Source organism: Astatotilapia calliptera, chromosome 20, assembly GCF_900246225.1.
Source record: "Astatotilapia calliptera chromosome 20, fAstCal1.2, whole genome shotgun sequence".
Lineage (NCBI taxonomy): Eukaryota > Metazoa > Chordata > Actinopteri > Cichliformes > Cichlidae > Astatotilapia > Astatotilapia calliptera.
In genome coordinates, this window is record NC_039321.1 from 21,204,998 (window position 1) to 21,231,081 (window position 26,084).

Sequence of the window (26,084 nt, forward strand, 5' to 3'; positions counted from 1 at the left end):
AACACCGCGCACAGTGCTGTGCTGCATCTCAGCAGGGAAATGCACGTTTTCACCTCATAAATAATGTAACAGTTAGTGAGTGGCAGTCCAAGCTCTTATGTGCTATAATAATATAATTATATGGACATAACGCACTGTGAGAGGATTCTTCTCTTTGAAGTCAATGTGTATTCCTTCATCCATGCAAGCTGTTTCATATACTTCACTGAACTGGTTTGAAATTCTGCAGATAATTAACATAAATTACACGAGGATGAAGCACCACCCCCACGTGATCTTCTCAAAGCGCAGAACAAACTGTGCGCACTTAAAAATGCTGTTGGTTTATACTCAGTCCAGAAGCCCCACATGTACCAGGAGGTTGGTTTTTTTTTTAGCTAAAAAGTGATGTTTCTGTGTGTTTTTTATGTGTAATAACTTTGCTAATAATGGTAGAAATACTGTAGTCAACAGGATGAATGAAGAGGTTATATATAAAATGAAGAACTAAATAAATGAATTAATTATTGCCAATGAGACTTTTTAGCTAGATAAATAAAGGATATATAAAACTAAGTCACTTTTTGGCACACCACCTCCAGCAGCCTTCCTGCTTTTCATGCTGTTTGCAGTGCTGCAGTCAGAGCAGAGTCGAACCTGTGAGACATGTATGAAGGAATAACACAACACATACAGTAACCAGAGTCGTGCTGTCAAAGGGAAACTCTATTTTAAAAACAATGATGACATCACCAGTATCTTTGAGTGGATTTTAATGCAATGCCGGAGCCAACACTGGCGAGTTTGAAAGACGCTTTAGAGCAGTGGTCATGAACTCCAGGCCTCGGAGGCCGGTGTCCTGCAGGTTTTAGATCTCACCCTGCATTAACACACCTGAATCAAATGATTAGTTCATTAACAGGCCTCTGAAGAACATCAAGACATGTTGGGGAGGTAATTTCGCCATTTAAATCAGCTGTGTAGGATCAAGGACACATCTAAAACCTGCAGGACACCGGGCCCTTGAGGCCTGGAGTTCGAGACCCTTGCTCTGGAGCTTCACCTTAGCTATCCACAACAAACCTTTAGGGCACAGCACATAATCTTCATTTTCATATTAAACTTTTTCCTGTGAATTTCCCTAGAGGTCAAAACCCCTGATATTTTACCCAACATCGATCCAACATCAACATCTTTCCTCTTTTTTCGCCATAAGCCATCACAGCCTCCTTTTCTATCAGTGATGCTGTTTTGTAATGGTTTACATTTGGTTTCAAGTCTTTCAGTCTCAACTTCTAACCCTATTTATGATTTTGAAACTGTGTTACTACAAAGAGTTCACAGCTTTCTTTTTCATGGTAACCTCACAAGCACACTATTACTGTACTACTAAATAATAAAGATACCTCTGAACAAGACCAGTGGTAACGGTTGCCCTAGCAACTATAAAATTATTATCAGCAATAAAGGAAGTTGTTAACATGTACTCTGGATTGTATCTGATGCTATCTTGAACGTCTTCCTTTCACTACAAACTGAGTCAGCTGATACCAAACATCCTTTAAGTTTATCGACACTTTGAGCATTTGCAAGGTGCTCCGAACTTAAAACCCATATTTGCTCTGCCAAAAGTAAATAACTTGGGTTCACATAAAAGCACTTTGGGTGTTTCAGTCATAAGTTACTCACTACCCGCAACACACACACCATATAGACGTCCCTGTACACTTTGGTTGACATCAGGCTTGGATGCAAACTGTTTGTATGACCTCTGCAGGTGTGTCAGAGAAATTAGAGTAACTGAAATGGCAAACTATGAATATGTAACAGCTCATCTGTCACTGTCTCAGTGTGACATTTGGTCAGAAAACATTTGAACACTTTGATTTAAAACACAGAAGAAGTGACTGAAGTAGTGTTTACTGTTTAAGGGATTAGTATTGTATCTTATTCACTTATTCATTTTGTTTTATTTGTTCTTTTTAAATGTGTGTAAAGTACAGAAAATTACAAATGAATATCTATTTAAGCTCTACATAGCATTATTATCACTTTGACCATCAGCTCAATCTACTGGGCTTGAAGAAAAGGTCAGAGGTCAAATGTAACATGATATTTTAAATCTTTACATGGTACTTTCTTTAAGTTGACAATACACAACACACTTTTAAGAATCATAGTTGCTAAGTCAATTTTCAACCAATAAGTTATTGAGTGGACTTTGAAGGGGAAGTATGCCAAATTTGAATAGATTGCTAACATGAGCCCACTCTACACCCCTACTAGGTCTCAACAGAACTCATTCAAGACTTCATTCAAAACATAATCTCCTTTGTAGAGGTAATACAAATCACCAAGCAGCATGTCATAGGCACTACAAAAACAAACTATTAATTGAGCAAACATACACAAGAAATGTATCTAAAGCAATCACAGACAATGGGAACACATTTTGTGTTACACTTCCTAAAAGCATAGTGACCTAAGATGCCCTCTTACCCGTGAATATTCTGTTCCTGCGCTAACACAACTGCCCTCATGACTCCACTGTATTGCACCATATTTCACTGGCGTGACCTGTGACAAAAAGGCAGCTGTTAAAAAACACAAACAGGCATACTAAAAGCAGAGGACATGACACCACAGGAGACGGGGTTCGGTTACAGTTCACAAAGATTTATTTGTACATTCGTTACATTAAATGAACAGTATAAAACCTTCAGGACATGCACTTCTCCAAGTGGGAGTTCAGAGACTGTTATGTTTGATTAGTGCTTCATGTACATTTTAATAAAAATGCTAAACACAATAAAAATATTACATGCAGTAAACAAAAATCAAAAGGCGCTTTTGCATAATGCATTACTTAAAAGATGTCTTCCATCATTGGCCAGCAATGTCTCACCTGCAAAAACACTGCTTAAAAGGACTAACTTTGACTTTCTCGTTATATACAATTCATATTCTCCAACTCTTAAACACATTCATTATTAATCATCCGACAAACATTTCAAGTAAGTCCAAATATTGCAATGCTTCTTTCCCACTGTGGGAGACGAATTTAACTGCACTGCCAACCAACCCTATTTTGGAACCCATTAAAATATAAAAGGATTTCTCCAGAAAACCTTTTCCAACAGTTGACATCACTCTGCAGCCGTCCATGTGTGCAAAATCACTTCTTAATGCACCGAGCACAAGGGAGGAACCAAAAGGAAAGCAGAAAATTTAAAAAGGACTGCTGCAAAGCAGAAAAAAATTAAATAATATTAATAATAATAATAGTAATAAAATGCTCAAAAAAGAAGAAGCAACTGGTGAGTGTTCTGATGTGAAGTACCCTTTTCACCTGAGATTAGATTTCTTTATAAAATAAAATAAAATAAAAATTATATATATGAATAAATAAAAGCAGAAGGTGAAAGAGAACATGGGGCACTTAGAAGAGCTTAAAATACAAGTCAATGCGGACATGAGAGCAACACAGTGACATGTGTATAGGGCTTGGGTAACATTTCCATACATATTCAACAGTAAGTAGTGGTAAGACGTATATGACCCACAGACCTACATCGAGCACAAGCATTGACATTTCTCTCAAAGGACCCAGAATGAAAACGTTGATTGTTTTAGACCCTGTGAAATTATAAAGTGTAAGGCATTGCTGAAAGAAAAAAAAAAACCTGATGCTTAAATTTAATAATTTGGCAATTTAATTCAGTTCTGCTAAAAAAGGCAACATTGTCATCGCAAAGAAAACCTCATATTTATCTCAGCCTTCCAGAAAGAGCAGTCACACGGCACATGCAGCAGCACTTTAACCCTCTAATCAGGCTCAATACTAAAGACAAACATGCATTATTCATGTCTCCGGACAATCATTTCTATGCCAAGTAAGGAGGCTTTTTATTTTTTCTAAATTTGTCCTGTAATTATGTATTCTTGCCAGATTAAGGCTTTACCATTAGCTAATGTAACAGGCTATTATTTAAAAGGCTCTAGACTGTAAAATTTTGAAGGATTTTAAACCTCAAACATGGTCCTACTTTGGGACTAGTGCAGAGGACGCAGGCATGTTATAATCTAGATGTGTGGCCAGAACTTACAGTACAGCATAAACTACGGGTGCAAAATAAAAATGAGAAGTCAACATTCTTTAGCTCTCAGTTATTAAACAACTCCTCACCCAAACCTTAAATCCTCCATTACAAAACAAAAACAAACCTCCAAACTGGATAATTTGGTAACAACTGTTCCCATTTTCTCTAAAAAGGAAATAAAATAAAACATGGCATGTTAATGCAATTCCACAACCAGTACCGCTTAAAAAACTGGGAAAAAAAGTGCAAGTCAGCATGGAAACCTCCATCTCTGCAGAGTGGAGAAAAGGCAAGTTTGTTGTATTTCCTGAAAGAAGTTATTTTCATCTGAATGAAAATGTTAAAACTGATAAAGTGAGAACTCGGACAGATGCTGCAGCCATGAGCATGTTATGTAACAGTGCAAGCTTTAAGTATTCGGATATCCTCATTCTCTCCCGATGATGTGCTGTGTGTATGTGACAATACTTCAGAGTAACTACTTACTGACAAACCGAAATTTAATCCCAAACGTACACAACAAATATGTAACCGTCAGTGAATATGCAATGATACTGTGCAGTGCTGTATGTTTGCACTGATGATACGCCACCATTATGGTTCAGAAGCACGTTTTCTAAGTGTTAATAAGCAACAAGTGACTTTTTCTTAACACGGGTGTGTGAGCTGTGCAGAAAGTTCCGGCTATGGAGTGTCAACTTTTTACTAAACCAACAACCAACCATTTCCTGTTTCATTAATGGCTTTGTATATGTGCGTGCATAAAACTCTCATGTTACAGAGAAGCTTCTGGTAATTGTTCTGTGTCTCCATCAAGCTTCTCCAATCTGCTAAATAATGTAATTATCATTTTCTATCTATATCTCAATTGTCAAATCATGTGACAGCAAATGTCTTTGATTTGGCATGACTCAGTCTACACTGCTCCCATGTGTGAGGAATACCAAGATAGTGAGTTATAATGCTGTTTTATCAGGCTACTATAAGACTCTGCAGTCTTGCATCATTGCAATGTGATGTGCATCACGCAGTGCTTCTACAACAGGAAGTTTCTCTGATTACATTTAAGAATCAGAGGTTCATCACAAGCCACATCACATCTCGTTGGTTTATAAGTCTTTTAGTTTATGACTACGCAGTGGCACAAACTGTTACACCCCATCCTGTCAAACTATCAGACTCAGTGGCTGCAAACACACGCAAATGTATAGATATTCACGTGCGTGTCTGTCAGCACCACGGTTCACGCTGGGCTCTGCCTCGAGCCAGACTGTCGGCTCTCTGCCAGGCGCTCTTCATCAGCTCGAGTGCCTCGCCGCAGCGTTTCTGCACCAATGGATCAGAAACGTCTCTGTGAGGAAGCTCAACCTGTGTGCGGAGAGGGTGCATGAGGGTTACATCCTGACAGTAGTTATCTTCACTGGCTGCACAGTTGCTCTATTTTTTCTTAAACACACAACAATTGACAGACTAAGCGATGTTGTTACCTGAAAAATGGCCTTCCATGCGTCGTCCAAAGCCTGCAGCAATCGATCTCTTTCTCCACAGCCGCTGAAGTACAAAACCCAGGGCGGGAGGAACTGTGCCCGATCAGCTGCAAACTCCTACCAACAAATTGGAGAATAACAGTGATGCTTATTATAGTGTTAAAAAAGTGTTAAAGCAGTGAAATGTAATTTATGCAATGTACATGGGGCAGCCGTGACAGTAAGTCATCTACTAAGTGCAAGGTTGGTGGTTCGATCCCTGGCTCCTCCAGTCTGCATGCAAAAGTGTCCTTGGACAAGATACTGAACCCTGAAGCATGTTCATAGAAAGCACTCAGGCAAAAAAAAACTGCTTGTATGAATTTATGTGTGTTATACAAAGTGTTTTTAGAGCTTGAGAAGAAAACAGCTGTAGAAGAATGAGTCTATTTACCATTTGAGAGAAAATGAGGTAACCCCTCAAACTGAAATCTGATGGCACATTCTGTAAACTTTAGTTCCACCAGATCAGCAGTGCAACAGTTCTTGACTACCTCGAAGGCAACGGCTGTAATCGGCTCAAGCATGAGTTTTATCAACATTCATTAAATTATGATACAATTTCCAGTGGTTCCAGCAGTGCTGTACAATTTCCAGTATAGGACAGAGATTACACTGGTAAGCCATGTTAGCAAAACTAACACCAGCTTTAGAAATGGTCACTCACAATAACACAGTACGCCATGTCTGCCTCCAGGCTGACAGCGATGACATCACAGATGTCAGCGCTGCCCAGTGAACGAAAGAAACTCGTCTGGCAGTCCTGATGGCAAGTCAGCAGCTTCTTGTCTGTCACCACGAGACAACATGGGATACACGGGGTGGGGGAGACACCCTGAGGAATGACCTGGAAGCAAGGTGGTTGTATGTCATTTTAATATGGCCGATACATAGAAGGAAAATAATGCACTTCCTCTTTTAATATCTAAAATAGACCATAACCATTGCTCTTTAAAGAGTTTTTTTATGGTTGGGTGAACCTCATGAGCACTAATGAACAGGCTGTGTTTACTATCTTTCTCTTCTCACCCCTTTAGACACAGACTGGCAGAGTAACTGCATCCATTCAGCCATGTCCTGCTCGTTGTTTGCACTGAGCACCAGCGGAGGGCGCTCTGTCAGGATGACTTGGAAAGCATGTGGACGTTCTGTGTTGTTTGAGCGACGGCAGCCTCCACAGTGCTCTCCTCTTTTGAAGTGAGAGTGAGAGAAGTGAGAGAATACAAACGACATGAGAAAAATATACCAGTGAACTTCAGTGTCTTTGGACATTTGCTTCATGGATTTTGAAGAATCTGCATATGAAGCCTACCCCATGGTGACTGAGAGCAAGGGGGTCACATCTGTTCTTTCTGCATACAGGTACAGAATCCCATTACTGCATGACAAGAGAGCATAGTTACATTCAACTTAACAAAAGACACATTAAACACATACAGTTCACTATGACTGCTAAAGTGAATAGAAGGAAGTGAGGTGTATGGTAAATGTAATCTACACTTTTTGCACATAGTACTCATAAAAGTATGTCAGTGGTGTTAATGCTTATCAGTGGTTTATTTGCTTTTTCAAGGAAAGAGACCTCAGAAAACTGATAACACACAATGCTTGAGGGTTAATGTTTGATATTAAAATAAGGAGACAACAACCTGCTCGTACCTGAGAACGAGGTAGCAGTTCTTCCACTGCTCTTTACCCAGGTATGTAGTTCCAGACCGATACTGCAGAGACCCTTCTTTTGTGCTGGAAAATCCTCCAAGATTTGGTGGACCACCTTGGGGAGATAAAGTCATGTCCATAGGATCCTCCCAGTGAACCAGTGAATACAGTTTAATAGACACTTCAGATACCTGGGAACACAGGTAAGGATCAGTTAGCCACCTCTTTTAAAGTCTGCCAAGAAATATGAAAGCAATAAAGCAGGGACTCTCAATTATTCTACAACCCTACGAAGAAAAACAATCATGAAGATGTTTTTGATCTTCTACTGTGATTAATGGGTTTATGAGATGTGCAAGTCACTGCATTTTGTTTTTATTTACATTTTACACAGTGCCCCAACTGAAACTGGGGTTATGATATTTGATGTTAGGGATGCTAAGCTGTTTTGAAGGAAAGTGGTTATTTTAGTATAAATATGTACTCTAGAGGATGAAATATGTACATATATGTACTCCTACCTGAACAGGTGGACCATGAAGTTCTTTTTTATACATCAGTAATGATTGAAATGAATGTGATCATCGTGTTTAAAGTTACTTTACCTCGGAGTGAGACTCCTGGGAGACAAATTTGGTGAGCGCCAGTTTTTCCATGGTGGCGTCTGTCAGAACTGAGGGGTACGGAGGCTCTCGACATCCTTTTACCATAGCTGACTTGAGACTAGTCAGGAACCAACTAAAAGTCAAGAAGAAATTGACTTGAGGTCAGAAGGAGGCGGGACTGACAACCATTTGGTGGTGTAACCTTCGTGCTTCTATAAAGTCAGTATCTCTCCGGCTCACATCCTTACAGTTGGATGGAAATACTTATTTAGCCTCCTGCTTTGGACATAAAATTAACTTAAGTCACAGAAGAGTCTTCATTTCAGTGCAGATTATTTGATTTCTGACATGTAAGCCCATACATGCATGCAAATATGAAAGGAGAGACTGCGCAGGCATGCTGCAAAGACATAATCATGTCAGACGGACGTAAATACTGTACATGTCAGACACTGCGTGGAGCTAAACTGGTAAAAACAAATATGAGGCACCTTGTCAGCGAGGTGTCAGCTGTGTCCAACAGGAATTTTCTTCGTCTGTTGGTGCAAACCAGAGTTACTGTCTGCTGGTCGAGGCCCACCTAAATGAAAACGACATCATGACATCATCAGAAACAAAACTGTCATGTTTGGCTTCACAACTCAGAGCATGTAGTCTGTATGCGATGTACCCTAAACCTAACCCGCCCTGGGGCGCCTCAGTGCGCCCCAGGCTGGCTGTGGCTACAATGTAGCTTGTCATCACCAGTGTGTGAACGTGTGTGTGAATGGGTGGATGACTGAATGTGTAAAGCGCTTTGGGGTCCTTAGGGACTAGAAAAGCGCTTTACAAATACAGGCCATTTACCAATATAATATGATGAGGTAACTGCGTGCTGCGTAATAGAAACATGCAACTTCTGTAATTAAGAGCTTACTGATATGTAGTCCAGCTCGTTATAAGAAACAGCATCTTCTACTGTGTAGGGCTTCTCTGCTGCACCTGCGGAGGAATACGAGACATGCAGAAATGTTAATCTCATGTGTAAACATTATGTGCAGCCCAAATACAGGCACTGCTATCCTACTACAGCACATTAAGCTGATGTAGTACTCTAAATTATATAAATATGTCAAGATCTTATTGCAGCTTAGATTCTTTTATTTTATTTATATAGTTTTGTATGTAAATCTTCTGTTTCTTCTGTGTTTCTCATTTGCTGATATTTCTAATCTTTTCTATTGTTTTCAAATGATTGTGCATCCTATTTATATTATTTATGTGTTCATTTTTTCTCTTTGGCATCTTTTGTGGACAGTAAAGGAAGATTTTGAATGTTCAGGGAAATATGTGTCTTTACTGAGTAACGACAATAAAACTTGAAATTGTGAAACTTGGACACCACTGTTCCCACAACTGTTAAATATATACTTTAAATATATATTGTGGGAACAAATGCCATTATTATTAATTCCCAGTTTAAGTTTTGGACTCGTTCATCCCTTATTACAGACAAGACTTTCACCCTTTCTAAGCAGGTAGATGTAACAGTCAGTCAGCAGCAGATAAAGAGGCTGCAGGTCCCCCTCCATGTGACCTGTGCTCATCCTCACCATCTGAAAACGCAAAGAAAAAGCTGAGACAAGTGTTGGAAACTGTCTGCTGTAAAGCAGCCTACGACATGATGTCGATGTTAGATAAATGACATAATCCACACAGGACTTTTAGAGGGATGCAGTTCATCAGCAGCTTCATTACATTTGTTGATTATCAATGTTACTTAACTCTGTTACATGATGATTTTTGAAGAAATTGGAATCAATTTAGGTTTTTGTTTACAGGGTTGGTGTAAAGTGTGAAACATAACCTGTATCCACTTCTCTGATGTCAAAACCAGCAGGTGCAACAACACTAAAACCACCATCCCTTAAAGACAATAAAAAAAACTCTCTCTCAGTCTTTACCTTGAAGAGCTGCTCCTCATTTTCTCTGAACACATGAATCATAAGCAGCAGCAAGTGATTGTTGTCCACCCTGAAATTTGAATGACGAACACTATTAAACAAACATTAAACAAGGGTATAACAACAAACAGCTCATTTTGTTCAGCTGCTTACTTAAACTCTGCAGGATGAGAACTTTCAGAGGGACTAAGCTTCTCCTCTTGTAATACTTGTTTTGTTTCTTCAGCTTTAAAAGTCTCTTTGTCTGTTTGTGCGTCTTCCTCCTCCTTCATGATGGGTTCTTGTCCTGCAATCGCTTCTGCTTCTCTTTCATCTTCAAGGCCACCTGAAAAAGTTTGTGACTGGCTAAGCTCTGTAGAGTCATGGTGGCTACCACGCGTGGGAGCAGAGTCTGGACTGTTGGGGGTAAAGCAGCAAACGTCTGCAGGAACAGGAGAGGTCGGCAGGAAGCCGGGGCTTTTGGCCAGAGGGGAGCAAGAGGTCTCTCCTGGGGCCGGATCAGGTGGTTTACCCCCTGAATCCTTACGAAAGGGCTGCTGTGCAGGAGGCTCGGAGCTCCGATAAGAGCATTTGCTATTTTTGTCCTCCTCTGGATGTTCCCAGGTGTCCTCTCGATCCAGAGTCCCATTGAGCTGGTCAATGACGTCACACAGCGGTTGGCCCAAGCTGTCCATGGAGGTGTCTGCCATCTCTGGGAGTCGCAGGCCTGTTCCATCATCACGTCCTTCATCCAGAACCTCTGATCCAAGCCGGCTTCTCCTCAACTCTCCTTCATCATACAGCTTCACTATAGAGCAGTTAACTAAATCAGCATCTACTGAAGTGATGCTACTTTCCATTTCCACTTGTTCAGAGGAGATGGAGTTATGGGTGCTGCTGATGGAATCTGTAAAGCTCTTTCCACGTCTCTTCTTTGTTGGTTTCCTTCGTTTTGCCATCCTGGAACAACAGAGGCGTTAGCGCTTGTTCAAAACACCAGAAATATGTGCATGCCAGTAACGGAAGCTGTATCTACCCTACCTAATAACCTCAAGCTCATTGCTGTTGATCTCCGTGTCATCCCCTGTGGTGGTGCTACTGTGGCGGCTAGGCACGTGAACTGGTGTGACGTCAGCTGAGGTATTGGTGTCAGAGTCCTCGTTGAACGGGTTGTGTCTGAATGTGGGACTGTGAGGAGACACAGGCGGTAGCTTCACCCTCACAGTGGTAGAAAGCACCACAGTGTCGCTTATGACCGTCTGTGGATCAGAGCCACTGGATCGTGGGCAGCTTGCCTGGTCAGTCAGGTCACCCTCTACCATGAAAAGGCACAGAGATTCAATTATTTCATGCAAAAGCAGCAGCAGTTACTACATTTACATTGACACCATTGTAGAAATACACAGAATTTTTTCGTTTGCACCGTCCTGTTGGTTTGGTAGCAAATACTACAAAGAAGTAATGTGAAGGAGAATTCTTTCTATTCATGCATTTTTATCAGAATGTGAGAAGTGACCAACAAAACAGCGCCACAAAAAAGTGCGTGTATTCCTTCACCTGTGTAGCACAACAAATGTTAGGGACTGCAGAGTTCTTGGTAGGCCTTTGGCAGAGTCAAAAAAAGCACAAAATGCAACAAGTAAGAGCTCAGTTAGGCACACAGGCAGAGGTTTTCTTTTCACAGGCACAGACCTAGGTCAAGCTTTATCACTGTAGCTGGCAGAGTTAGATGATACATGGATATGTCTGAATAATTTAGAGGAATCAGTATTTGACATTAGGGTTATTAATAATGACTGTTGTGTTTTTGTACAAGCTGCATTTGACAATTATATTCTCATCAAAGCTTCAGAAAATGGAATAAGCATGCTTTGTCAAGAATATAGAGAGCCATTGGCAGCTAGGATGGCTCTGCAAAAGGAGAATAGCATTTGTTATCCAACAGCATCCTGCTTTTTCTAAAAGGTGGATATCTGGAATTGAGGTATTAAGAACTAGAACATCTGTGCATGACAGAAACCTGGAGTATCTCAGCCCTGATGTCAGCAAATAGGACTACAGCTTAAAGAGTTAGACGACTTTGAAGATTTCTCCAAACAAACGATGTTCGGACCAATAATTTTTTGTCCGTGGAATGAACTGTGACAAATTTCACATTTGCAGATTGCGTGTGCATGCGGGAGCTTAATGTATACACATGTGGTAAAATATAGTAAAAGCTCATTTGAACTCTGCGACCAAGAACGATCATCACCTTACACTACAGCTTAGCTGAACCTAGGCCAGTGCAACGCATGACACAGGACAACATTACACAAAATGGTATGCCAGACAGACAGACACACAGTGTACCGGAGACAGACTCAATGAGGTGAGTTACAGCTACTTCAGGAGCATCTCTTGCTGTGGTAAATAATAAGGCATAGTGAGCACAGGGACCATTCTCCCAACAAGTAACACATGCACAACATGACGGAAGCAAATACAAATGAGGGCAAAATTATTAGTCTAACTATGACATTTAAAGCTTATGTCAAAAATGTCCTTTTTTTTTTTTTAAACAGAGCAAGGAATTTTTCAACACATTTCTAAACATACTAGTTTTTTTTAGAAACCATAGATAAGTTCAATTTGCACACAATAACATTATTATTTCAGGGGGAAAAAAATCCAGGATCAATATTATTAGCCTCCTGAAAAACTGACCTTTTTACTGAGCCATAGCACAAACTACTTTAACTTTGTGATAGTCAAAGTAAAATCAAGTTAAAGCTGAGGGTTATCTTCCAGTTTACACAGTATAAAAACTTCAGCGAGGGTTTGAGCTGTCACTTGAGAAATCATCATGCCAAAAAACACAAAAAAATCTGTTAGACTCAAGAAAAACAATTGTTGACGCTCACAAACCAGGAGATGGATATACAAAGCATTTCTAAAGTGTTATGAACTGGAGTGAGAACTATCATCAAGAAATTCAAAGAGAGCGACACAGCACAGAACAAACCTGGCTGAGGTAGCAAGGGAACAATTTCAAAGACCGAGTCGGGAATTGTACTCTCAAAGAAGACGATCACTAGAACCTTGCACAGGAATGGACTGTGAGGTTGTAGACCAAGAAAAACTTATGTGCAGTGAAACACAGTGGTGGGAGTATGAGGAAGTAGGTATGCTTCAGTGTTTCTGGTACTGCGAATCTCATCAAGGTGAAAGGAATCCTAAAGAAAGAAGGATATGTGAAGATTTTCAAAGAAACCCTCAAGCAGGCCGCAGCAAAACTGGGTCTGACACCATTAATCCAAACATAAGTCGCTCCTGGAGATGAACTACCTCCAGTTAACCAAAGTGAATGTTACTGATTGGCCTGTACAAAGCCTGACTTGAGTCCTCAAAAACTGTGGGATGAACTGAAGATTGAGATCCATGCCAGAAGACCATCGAATCTGGAGGAGCTTGAGAGAATCGCAAAAGAAAAATGAACTGGGATTGCTCAGCAGACGTGAAACAAACTCCTGCAGGCTGTTATCCAGCAAAAAAGATACACAACTGACTTTTAGCATCAGGAGAGCTAATAACTGTGACCCTGGTAGTTTTTGTGAAATAATTTTGTTCTCTGTGTAAAATAATGAAAGCATCTAAAATAAAACAAGGATGTTTGGAAAAGCTGCATTAAAACAAATCTTTGGCCTGTTTAACAGCACTCGGAAAATAATTTTAAAAACAAAAATGTTCATAGTGGGGCTTATAATTTTGTACTCATTTATAACCCACCCAACACCGAGTTCCCAGGTGAAACAAACTTACTAGTCAATGTTTATGATGACCTTCCTGTAAAATAAGCCTCTCTTCTAACTGAATTAATATGATTATTTAATAAAGCTTTACTAAAGTCTTTCAGCTGGAAGTACCTATGTCCTATGCGTGTGTTTATTAAATGCTACCTTTTCTATGAGGTTCACTTTTGTAATTATTAGGGGTGCAACAATACTCGTATCGATATTGAACCGTTCGATACAGTGCTTTCGGTTCGGTACGCATATGTATCGAACAATACAAAATAAATTTTTAATTTATTTTATCAACTTTCCTGCTGACGATGCTGTCTGTGTTGAGCGCTCAGTGGATCTGCGCTCGACAGTACAGCCTAGGCTGAGTAGTCGAACGCAGATTCACTGAGCGCAGGGCAAGCTAGCGAGACAGAAGTTAAGCTCTCCTTGCAACATGGCAAATTGAACCTCCCCCACCCTCATTCAGATCTGGCGTTTGGAACTATTTTGGTTTTCATGTGACGTATGACCCTGAAGGTAAGCGGGTCATGGACTAAAGTAAAACAGTATGTTGGATGTGCCACGCAATGCTCAATTACATGGATGGGACCTAGTGTGTTAGTGCAGTTAGCTCATTAACGTGTTGGCCGTCCAGCCCCATGCACAGGCGATCCGTGGTAGCTCGTTAACGGAGATTTGCCGTGTTGTGGCGTTAACATCATTTCAACGAGATTTACGCTGAAAGCACTAGTGGGAACACAACAAATATGACTGCACATTTACACAGACATCATCCTAGTGCAAAGACAAGCGGAAGCAGACAAAAACAACAAGCATGCTACTAACTTTAGCCGAGTCATTTAGACAGCCGTTAGCACATGATTCTCCTTATGGGGACCTGATATGTTTAATATGCTGCTGAGAATGTAGCCCAGAAGAAGCGGATAGTATAGCTTTTATTTTGGAAAGAGACATTTCTCTGTAATAAACTCTCTTTTCCAAAGATGAGTGATTTCTCAATCAGATACAGGGCTCGCAAAATCGCCTGCTCGATGTCCTGGGGCTAGCGATTTTTCCAGTCGGGCTACCAAAATCTATCTCTGCCCTGCCCGTCGGGCTATCGTAGGAAGGAAAAATATATGTCAATGCTTTTGCATTCTTTCGGAAATGTAGCTGGGTAATTATGTCATTGGCATCGGTGAGCCACTGTCAATATGTGACATATTGAAATCGAGTTTGAATTTGCGCTTGTTTTTTGCTTTCACTTGTTTCACTTTGCAATCGTGCGAACTGTGTATAGAGAGCGACAGCACTGATTGGTGAGTGATGATAATTACAAGTGAAATCTCCTGCAGCAAGCTTAAACATGTGAGAGGTTGATCGCGCAGAGAATCGCTGAGCGTTATGTGAGTGCGTGTGTAAAAGCAGCAGGATACATATTGTAGCGGGTCAGGGCTGTTCCGGGTTCTGTTTGTACAGTTATGTTTTGTTTATGTTGCCATAGTGACGGGTGACGTCACACAGATTGTGTCCTTCCGGGGTCAGAGGGCGCCCTGTGTGTTGTTGTTGTTGCTGTTGCTGCGCTGCTGTGCTCCCTGGCTAGCTCACGGGAAGCAAGACCAAACGATACCTCCGTCTCCTCCTTGTCTGAGCTCGCCACATTGGTGTCAGAAGTGGGATGATGGTGGCGCCCCATGTTCTGACCCGAGTGACTTCCCCCCCCCCCTCGTGACCGGCCAGTGCGCCAAAAGAAGGCACCTGGACATTTGCAGGACTTTGTGTGGGGTAATGGGGTCGTTGGGGACGACTGACCCCTTAGGTGGGGGCTATGTAGCGGGTCAGGGCTGTCACAAGCGAAATAACCAGGGCTGCACATAAGTGGTCCGCAGGTGCGCATTCGCTGTCAAAATAAAAAACGGGCACAAGATAAGAAGTTGCAACGCGTGTTTGCATACATAAGATTTTCAGGAGGAGGACAGACATTTGTTTAGAACTCTTAAAGATGTCGAAGAAGCTCCTTTAAGCAATTACTGTGATGTTCCTCCACCTCCAAAGAAATGTCAGAAGGAGTCCGAACCACAAAAGAAGCACGTATTCTCGGAAAAGTAGTTGCAGGAGGTGAGCTGGCTTCAAACAAATGATGAACGCACAGAGATGTGGTGCGGAATGTGCCGTGAAAATTTAATAAATGACAAATTAAAAAGGCATTAACATTTTTTTGTATCGAAAAAATATCGAACCGTGACACCAAAGTATCAAACCGAACCGTGAATTTTGTGTATTGTTGTACCCCTAGTAATTATGGAAGAAAGCACTGTGCTTTTAAATTTGTATTAAATGTACACAATGCAATTTTAAATTCCCAGCTATGGGAGTAAATGTACATCACATTCATTCATAAAAAGTCAGTCATGTGTCACAAAACTTCAGATTGAAATTTGCCTACAATTCAACTGAAATCACCTACATAAAACTCAACCACTCTTACCCATTTCCCATTAAGTGTATTTCTGTGTCTTGAGATACAATATTTTACACCAGCTAGCAGTTTTTACTGGTAGAGTATCCAGCATGCTTTAAGCACAAACATGCCAGACAGTAGGAAGGAAAGGAAGGAAGGAGGCATGGTAGGGCAGGAGAGGGAGGGTTGACCAATGTCCCACCTTCCCAGTCTGCACTTGGCAATGACTGCAACACGGGGAAGATGTCACCAAAATCATAATCTAAAAAAAGGAGGGAATAACATTCAACATTAGAGAGAGGTGGAGTGGAGACAGGTGAGAGGAGACTTAGTCAATGTCACAGAAACAGTAAAACAACATGATATGTGGAACACAAAATAACAGAATCAGAATGCGGAAAACTAGACTAAAAAAAAGGAGAACTGGCTTGGTGCTTTGTGGGGTGTGAATGGGAAATGCTTAGTGCTGCAATCACCCTGATGACAATATTCAATGACAAATGGCATCTGCACGCCAAGTCAGCTGATAAAATGCACTTTGATATCTGTGAGTAATAAAAGGCCAAGGTCAAACTAACTTCTGCTTTGACATGCCATTAGCCTGACATCACAGTATGAGCAAAAGCACATGAGTGTGTGATTGCACTGATGTGAACCCTGATTACATCATAAACCCCAAAATACAGCCTGCCATGCCTGCATGTCCTCTCAGCAGAAGAGCAGAATATAATGACACGAGAGCTAATTCCACACACTGCAGACACAGCAACACTTAAAACTAACACTACATATTTCTATTGGCTATTAAAAAAAATTCAATAAATAAAATAAACTGACTACTCAATCTTGACTTTAAGGGCTATTAAAGAATTAATAGCGTGTAAAGTTGCAAAGATTGCAAAACCAGTTAGTCTGTTTCTCTACTCTAAAACACACATAATCAAATCTGAAGAAAAGTAAGAAAAGCAGGAAATAAAAATTAGCTACGGATTAGCACATTAAGTAACACCTTACCTTCACTAGAAGGAGCTATGGCACTATCATCCCACTCCAGGTTGGTGGAGGTGAGGGAGGTGAAGGAGTGCAGAGACAGGCTGTCTGAGCTGGGCAGTCTTTCCTCAAAGTCCAGCAGGTTCTGTGGTTTGTAGTATTCTGGCATGTAGGGGGCCACATCTAGATAGGGCACATCCTGAACCACCAAGACCCAACAAAAACATATAGTTATGCTGCAGTCATTTAAGAAATTTAGCTTGTATTGATATGGTAGTCAAGTATATGCTAACCAGCTCCAGATCGAAGCGAATGAACTCCAGGCCGGACACCAGTGTGAGAAAGAGCGTGAGGTGGTCGTGACTGCAGACCAGTGCGTTCCTACCCGTGAAGAATTTTTTTTAAAAAACAAAAATTTGTGAGACGTGTTCACAAAAGACAATGTTTCAGTTTCAATATAACTGATTAGCAACATTTCATTTCCTTTAAGCCATCGGGATCAAACGACTAGATGACTTACTTGAAATAATACTTATGCAGCAGTGCTTGGTTCTCCTGAAAGAGCCGAAGATAGCTCTCTAAAGAGCTCTCGCTCAGTGCCAGGTATAGCCATGCACGACCTACAAACAACAAACATAATAGTTCAGTAATAATTTACTCTCCAAGTACTCCACATGTGTGTGTGCTGGTCTAAGAGAGATGCCTCACTTCGACCAAGGTTGGTTGCTATGTGCTGAAGCTCATCTATCTGCCGCACAGCCTCTCTTCTAGTGAAGTGAAGGACCAGCACCCAGTAGCCTGAAGAAATGTCTTGCAGCCTGCAGTGAAAAGTGTATATGTAAACTGAAACCAAAAGCATCCACAAGTTGTAACAGATATCATGGATGGACATAATTCTTGCAGAAAAACACAGAAAAAATACAACTGATACAAATGTTTGCTCTTTCAATCCATAGACTTTATACAAAAGATCTATTCAACATCTGGATCTGAAAACTGAAGCAGTGCAGAAGAGATTTTAAACAGCATTCTCCCTCATCAGCAGGGGGAGTCTCACACAGCTGCAAAAAGTCAGAGCGCATAGCAAAAGTGGACTGTTCGTCCATTGATTCATGGCCTCAGTAAACATTTTCTGGAAGAGTTTATGGTCTCAGTTTCTAGGTTCAGGTCTTATGGAAACAGAACATGATGTTTATTTTGTACAAGTCTATGCTTTAGGGCAGGACCATCTTGTTGTTGACAAATCGAACAAGCTGTCTCCACACTCATGGCCTTTGATCAATGATAAATGGGCTTTGATCAATGATCAATGGACTTTGATCGGTGGTTGTTTATCAACGGTTGTGACAATTTGCATATTAATGATCAAGACACTGACCTCACAGCTCATTGTTCATTCATTGGGCTGGTCTCAGTTACTGTACAAATGTTCTGTTTTTTAAGGTTGGGGAAACCTACAGTCAGCTGAGACTGAAAAAGTCATTTGGATGAGTGACGAAACCAACCTTTTGGGGTGTCTACACACTGACATGTAGCTTGAAAGGACTCAAATGGCAACAAGTAAAATGCTCAGCTTGATGGGAATTTTGCAAATCATGGTGTCATGGTAGCTTTTATGTACAGTGTGTGCAATCTGCTTCTAGTGACCATCTTACCCATATAGCAGAGCGTGGTCAAGGTGTTCACAGAGCCGTTGCAGTACCCGGTCGTGATTCCGAATAGCTGGAGTTTCATCCTCGCAGGCAGCAAAGTAACTCTGCAGCTGTGAAGAGACATCGTTGGTTTGTTTTGTTGTTCATTCACTCTAGACAAATAAAATAGCCACCAATAACCATGTAAAGGACCTCTTCCCATGACTGAATTTGTAAAACTGGTCATTCACTGTTATTTGTATTGCTTTAGTTTCACACAACGGCATCTTTGATTTCAAACTATCTGTTTGAAATCAAAGATGATGTTGTATGAAACTAAAGCAATATAATTGATGATGAAGTTAAAGTATATTTATGGATGCCATCAACACTGCATGAATAACATTTAGGACAAGGTCTCAAGAAAATTAATCATACAATACAACACACAGTTAACCAAGGAATTTAAGCCAAGTCAAGGACTTGCCAAGAAAGTTCGCCTTTCATGATTTACATTGACAGTCAAGGTAAGTTGGCTGCAGCACAGACTTCATAAAATATCTTTGACTCTGGGCTGGAGACTTCAGCTAGCTATAGGATATGCATGTATTTCTTGTTACCTATAATAGGGACAGGAGGTACTAAACAGGCTTTAGTTCATACATTGTTCACGTGATTGGTCTTCAATGTGATTAGTGATGAGCGGTGCCACTTCTATCCTTGTAGTGACTATTTCACTTCAAATCGCATGTGCTGGCACCGAGGACCAAATAGTGACAGGCAACACTGTTTCATTGTCCTGGACTGACCTGCAAAGCCCCTTGAACTTAATCCTGAACCTAATATAATGTATTAAAATACCAAAGCATGAACAAACTGTGTGCGCTTTGGGGTTTGAGGATTGCAACTCAAGAAAAAAACGATCATTTATTTCCTGTGACTTTATTCACATGACTAATGTTTGTCAGAGGTAAACACTGTACATTTGCCCACAAGCTTGAGGAATATCTGCTTACAAGCACTGTTACAGTCCTTTAGGTGTCAGTCCAATAAAACATATGAACATGGTAAATTACAGGGTAAAACCTGGTGAAACACAAATATTTGCTTGATGGAATAAACAAATATGGAATTTTTCTAATTCAAACACCCGATTATGGGACTGGTGATTTGGACTGGAAAATACAACACAGATAAATGAAAATGTCAAGGGGAAGAAGATTAAATATATAAATAACAGTAATAATATAAAACGATATAAAACAATAAATAAAATGACAAAAAATAAATCATTAAATAGAAAAACGTGGTTTTTGAAAACGAATGCAAAAGCTAACTGGGAGAGAAGAAGGAAGACGGTGCAATGCTGTCTGTCAGGTTATAGGAAATGTTCCACAACACCTAGCAGATCTGCACATGACTTCCAAAATGGCCCATTACTTACATTTAAAATCAAGAGCAAAGATCCACTGACCTCTTTTGCTACAAATGTGTCGGATTTATGGTTGCAGGTATGTTTATAACAGATGCCGCAGTAAACAAACACAGGGGCTTGGTGTCACTTTTGTTACCATAGCCAAAAAAGACACAAACTTCTACTTAACTGAGAGCTGGAGCCATAAAACATTATATGAAACATCTACTGCGCTATTTTCTCTTTATCAGTAGGGGCAAGGCCCTCCTGTGTCCTCCTGACTTGAAAGTTGCCCTCTTTAGCAGACAAAAGATGACCTAATGTTAGCTATAGTGATTCAAACGTGTGAAAAATCTTAACGCGAAAATGTCTGGCAGTATTTTAGCGGTAACCAACCCCAGCAGCGCTTACCTTCTTAACAGAAAATGAGATATTTTCCAATATACGATCCTTTACTTTCAGTTGATCCATCACTGGTCTGTTGGCAGCTTTCAGCAGGCAGTCAGCTGACTCAAAGCACTTGTTTTGCTAAAGCTAACGCCGCCTGCAGTAGCTTGCTAACATTATCCTGCCCACCAACACAACTGGTTTCCAAACTAGCAATATAGGACTAATGTCAGTGTTAGCGACCGACACTAGCTCGGGACTATAGTGCTAACGCCAAAAAAAACAGCGAAGCGGTGTAACCTCAGTCACTGAACAGCCCGGTTAACCTAGTGCAGTTACCCTATGGCTGTGCATTAGCTTTAGCCACTCGACTTTTTTTTTTCTAGGGGCTTGCGATAGCTAACAAGTTTTAAAGTTAACCCACATTTTACTGTTAGTAGAACTGATTTTTCTCACACTCTGCGTTTTATTACTTTGACTGCCACTTGTGAACTACGCCTACTTTAAGTCACCTCTTTGTGCTTATTTCCGTAGTTAATTAATCAATGTAACGCATGCTAAGGTTACTTTCATGCTATCGTCTTCTGAGTGACAACTGAACTCACGCCGTCAGTGAGTTACGTCAATGACGTCATCCGGTTTGTTAATCGCAGACTGAAGGACCTTAAATTTTCGCAAATTTAAAGATTTTATGCTCAGAATTGTGCCAAAACCCAATATCAATGTAAATTAGTGTGTGATTGAATTAATCTGAATGAAGTGATGAATTCGGCACAAGACTCCACTGTTTTAACTTAGTCATAAACTTTTTTTCCCCAGCGTTTCCAGCTCTTCTTCAGACCTTGTTCATCTTGGTAAATGCTAAAGCACCCTGGCTCTTTTTTAAAAATGTGCACATATCAAGATTAAGGTTTGTTTAATATCTAGAGTTTTGATAGTTGTTCATTTTTACTTTTCCCCACATTTCGCTTCTTGTTAAGTATCTGCACATTAAAATGAGTGTCATTAAACATTTATTTTGCCTTAAGCACAAATCATAGCAGCTCCACATTCAGTGGACCAAACCACTCGTAACATTTCAATGAACACCGTTATTGCGTGTTAAGTTACAGAGACAACAGGCATTTCTATTGAGTGGAATGTCAATATTTTATTAAGATGACTCCAACTTATTTGGAAACACATTAATCTTATCAAAAAAAACAAACAAATGAGTTGTTGCCATAATCAGTGCATGTAGTTACCACAATAAACTTTTCTGGCTGAAAAATAAAACAATGCAGGTCAAATTTTATTGTAAATTTCTTCCCCATTTCTAAGCAAATGTTTGACTTGAAATATTTAATCAATTGTAAAGCAACTTTAAACAAACGCTGACTGACTTCTGAACAGACAAGGGCCACTGAGTGATTCCAAAGTGTAAAAAAACCTCCCACAACCACTGCATTACAGTCAGGGCCTCTTTTGGCCCTCAGACCCCGACAAAGTGAGTTCCCCAATAACAGAACAGAAACAGTCCAAGTCCCTGCATGAAGACTCAAGCCATCACGACATTCATTTCCACTCTTCACACCACAAGTTCACTTCCAGTCTTATTTTCTCTTCCCCACTGGCATTCTGTATTAGTCAGACTTCTCCTTCTCTTTCATGTGGAGGAAAACTACGCTGAAGACAAAGAGTCCAGCCATCATGGAGAAGACACTGGCATAGTATGGGTAGGCTGAGGGGATGAAGCGCTCATACTGGGTGTGCTGCAGAGGACGCACCGATACCTACGGTGGAGAAACACAACTGGATTAGTTAGCAAGCCATACAGCACATCAACTAATAGGTTACTATGTTACTATTACAACAAATGATTGATAAAAGAACAGAGGTAGTAACCAGGATGATTAATTGAGCAATACTTTCCATATTTACCATTTCTATACATTTATCTTATAGTAAATAAACTCAACATGACTCAGTCTTTAGGAGGGAACTTCTGATGAACTTGCCTGAGTGGAGGAGTAGAGATGTGTATATCCTAGTCGGTTATAGTCCACTTTGAACTGGAAGACTCCATACACATCAGGCAGCTTGAACTGGACACTGTATTTACCTCCTAGTTGAACAACAATGGAACATTTATCATAAATGCAGTTTGTAAATATGACGAGAATATGAAGTCAATCCTGCCAAACATTATAAAAACAATACATGTAGGTTGTAAACAAGACGTAAATGAATGTAAATATATTCTATAATACAATACCATACCATTTTTCTTGAGATAAGTCCGGACGAAGGGATCGATCCTCACAAACTCAAGCTGGATATCATCTCCGTCGAATGGGATCCAACGGCCCTCGGACAACATCTCAATGACAATGCTGTATTCCTGCATGAAAAGGGTTTACAGTGATTGAGCGACACTGCATTAAAAACAAATATCTTCACGGTGATGATAACAAACAGACAACAAGACCCACCACGAGGTCGGTGATGGTGTATGCTGTGGGGGCGTCGGTCTCCCCCACGCGATGATGGGTAACAGCTCCCACTCTGAGGACTCCAGCCTCCTTGAACACCCAGCGAGACAGAGCCTCGGCCAGCTCCATGTTCCCTGTCCGCTCGTGCCTGAAAAAGCCCACAAGGACAGGGAACACTGACATCTGTAACCAACTATATTGTAACCAAATCTAATATCAGTGACTAGTTATTACAATCTTACATTTTAAGGCTGTTTTCCACCTACAGATTAGCTTTAGGAGGTCAAACGCACTAAACTGCAAACTCAGTGGAACACATTCTAAGCATCTAAACTTGCAGAAATCTGCAGTAAATGTGTTTGAACTTGTAACATTCACATGGAAGAAAAACAAGCCAGGCCATCACTGACAGGAGTACCTCTGTGAACCTGGTGTGGCTTTCTGCACTGCAGAGTTGAAGAAGGCATCGCTGAAGAAGTCCAAGGAGCCACTAAACACCACTCTGGCATTGTTTCGAGCCTGGAGCCCAGCGATCAGCAGGGTGTTCTTGCCAACAGCGTGGGGGTACTACAGCATTTAAAAAAAAAAAAAAAAAAAAAAAAAAAAACACAAAACAACAACAACATTAAAAAAGTAAAATTAACTTAGTACCTCCTGTCCCCAAACGGTCATGGCCAATAGCTGCCCCTCCCTGAGCGTGGTTGTGCATGAGGTTTGGTCCTGTTAAAAGGGGTGATACCGAGAAGTTTTTCTTCTCACTATCAAGTGTTTGCTCATAGCAGGTCTTCTGATTGTTGGAGCTTTCCTCTTCACAATACAATATAAAATGCCTTGAGGTGACTGTTGTTGTGATTTGATTCTCTCTATAAATAAAATCAAATTGAAGTGAACTGAATATCCATTCAGGCTAATAATAGTTATACAAGGATCTCAACTCAACTTGTTTATTATTGGACTCTACCAGCGTAATTTTGCGTTAAAAATAGTTGAAAATAATCCTTAATCATCTCATACTGGGCTTGGTGCTGCCCTGTGGTTCATTCTGCCTGAACAAAGCAGTTTTAGCTCCACCCTTTGTTCTGAAACTTTGACCACGTTATACATCGCGGAGAAAATGAGGTAGTGCACAATAAGCTTGTCTTTTTCTTCCAAAAGCATTACTACACAATTTTAATTTTAAAGGGCTACTTATCATGCCCGGGACAGTTTGTCCTGAATAAATCATAATTCATTACCTGACATTATCATGACATGTCAACAGTATTACCTGTGAGATGGGTCTGTCAGGGAAAAAGGAGTAGGAGGTGGAGGACCCAGTAAGGATGTCCAGGACAAGAGGGTTGTCTGGGTCTGCCACCATGCTGGAAGAAGTGAGCCACATTCAATATATTTTCCACTGAGCATGGGAGTTAATCTTTTACAATGACTAAAAATCTAACAACACTATCTGTTACATCTTCTGACACAAGTCTCTGCTCCAGCTAAAAGGATGAATTTATCATTTATTACACATCAGCGTGAAAATCACTGTGCTTACCCGACACCCTTGAATAAAACAGGTTTCTTGGTGGGTTTGCCGACAATAGTGGGAGCTTTCAGCAGGTTCTCTGGGTCAGCGACAATCAGGGTATGCTGGAGTTACAAAAGATCACAAATTACAACAACATAACAAAACATAAAATGGCAGCTGTGTAAAGGCCAAGCCATTTACCTCTCCAGGATCAGACACATCATAGTTGTGATGATCAATGACGGCAGTCTTTTCCTCGTCAAACTCAATGCCACACTCACTGCCCAGCTCCCTCAGAGGGTCGCCTGTGAAACAAGAACAAAACAAAAATACTTGAATGATCATACTTAAACATTTCAAATAATATACGACTTGAACAAACACTGTTATAAATCAACTGACCGATGTCTGAACTTGCAGCAACCAGGACATTGCCCCCACCGTCAATGAAGGATGTAATAGTCTCCACATTTATATTTCCACCAAAGTCTGCGGATGACAAAAAAGTGTTTACCTTCAGGAAGAAATCACCTGCCACAATTTATTTATTTTTTGTTTTAACGCTGCGAAACTCACCTTCAACTGATGGTGAGAAGATAATTAAGTGGTCATACAGGAACTGGCCATATTTGATCAGCGACAGGGAGGGATCATCAGCGGTCTTGAAGGTGAGGTCAAATCCACGGTCTGAAGAAGACAGATGCATTATAATTAACAGTAACAATGCTGTACTAAGGCTAAAGTTTTAACACAGTGGTTTTTGAAAATTAGGACATGTTTACTACAACAGGATACAGCAAAGGTGTGCAAGCTCTGATGTTATCTCTAACAAAAGCATGCAATATCCCCGAGTATTACAAAAAGTTGTATCTTCAGACAAAACGTTTTGTTTTACATGTCTTCTTAAAACAGTAATAACCCAAACTGTATAAACTCCTCTTTTGAAGACTGTTGCCTAATCAGGAAAGTGGATTTCTCCCACTACTGTACCTACCAGCAAACCAGAAGAGCAGAGGAGCGGAAATGCAAATATGCACGGAAATGCATAGTATTATTTAAATAATTTTAACAACAACAGCATCGAGCACATCTTCATCTATATTATTATATTACACTGAGTTGTAAGAGGCTCAAATTACGTTAGGACCGCGAACACATTACAGCTAAGCTAATGTTAGCATTCTTGCTATCGTGCATCAATTTCTGGTCTAGCAGCGGCTTTTTGTTAGCTGCCAAAAACTTGCTGATGCCCGGTAAACGAGGCATATATACGACTGCATAGCAGAGTAAGTAAAGCTGCAAAAAAATAGTATTATCATACTGACCTGCCAGACTGCGGAAGAAGATTGAATGGGTGTCTTTGATGTTGAGGTTGTCCAGCAGCACCAACGTCTTACCGTCAGCCAAAGCACAATGCAGCACGGAGGCTAACGACAGCAATAAAAGGACGCTATGGTCCAAAAGCTTGAACCGCCTCATTAACACCGTTCCGGTTCGTTTTTTGGACGATGATAAAGAACCGGACCGGTTCGTCTGCATGACTGCTGTCAGCGCCGCCATTTTGCTGCAGAAGTCGACGTCAGCGTTAGCAGTTGACTAAACTCTGACCCTAAGAGGCAGCCAATCACAGAGCGGAACGCGTCGCTCTGACTGCCAGTCAACCAA

At 40.6% G+C, this 26,084-nt stretch overlaps 2 protein-coding genes across 3 annotated transcripts; both read right to left on the reverse strand.

Annotated features, from left to right (window-relative positions):
* Positions 1–5,183: 5,183 nt before the first annotated feature.
* plekhm2 (pleckstrin homology domain containing, family M (with RUN domain) member 2) lies at positions 5,184–21,075 on the reverse strand. Of its 2 annotated transcripts, XM_026153978.1 has the most exons (20): positions 20,463–21,075; positions 18,662–18,768; positions 17,715–17,824; positions 17,527–17,626; positions 17,300–17,387; positions 17,031–17,205; positions 16,219–16,278; positions 10,833–11,106; positions 9,966–10,751; positions 9,813–9,882; positions 9,374–9,464; positions 8,786–8,850; positions 8,361–8,449; positions 7,870–8,002; positions 7,265–7,455; positions 6,918–6,983; positions 6,635–6,794; positions 6,273–6,452; positions 5,567–5,683; positions 5,184–5,447 (listed from the first exon to the last, which is right to left on the reverse strand). In XM_026153978.1, exons 1-20 carry the CDS (start codon positions 20,520–20,522, stop codon positions 5,310–5,312), a joined length of 3,060 nt encoding a protein of 1,019 aa, XP_026009763.1. In that variant the 5' UTR covers positions 20,523–21,075; the 3' UTR covers positions 5,184–5,309. The 2 variants fall into 2 exon arrangements, with proteins under 2 accessions (XP_026009763.1, XP_026009765.1); XM_026153980.1 differs by lacking the exon at positions 16,219–16,278.
* Positions 21,076–21,434: 359 nt separating this feature from the next.
* On the reverse strand, positions 21,435–26,023 carry ddost (dolichyl-diphosphooligosaccharide--protein glycosyltransferase subunit (non-catalytic)). The gene is made up of 11 exons (XM_026155029.1): positions 25,745–26,023; positions 24,996–25,106; positions 24,822–24,908; positions 24,621–24,724; positions 24,447–24,541; positions 24,177–24,270; positions 23,328–23,476; positions 22,910–23,057; positions 22,698–22,818; positions 22,436–22,542; positions 21,435–22,210 (listed from the first exon to the last, which is right to left on the reverse strand). The coding sequence occupies exons 1-11, from the start codon at positions 25,977–25,979 to the stop codon at positions 22,061–22,063; spliced, it is 1,401 nt and encodes a 466-aa protein (XP_026010814.1). The 5' UTR covers positions 25,980–26,023; the 3' UTR covers positions 21,435–22,060.
* Positions 26,024–26,084: the final 61 nt, after the last annotated feature.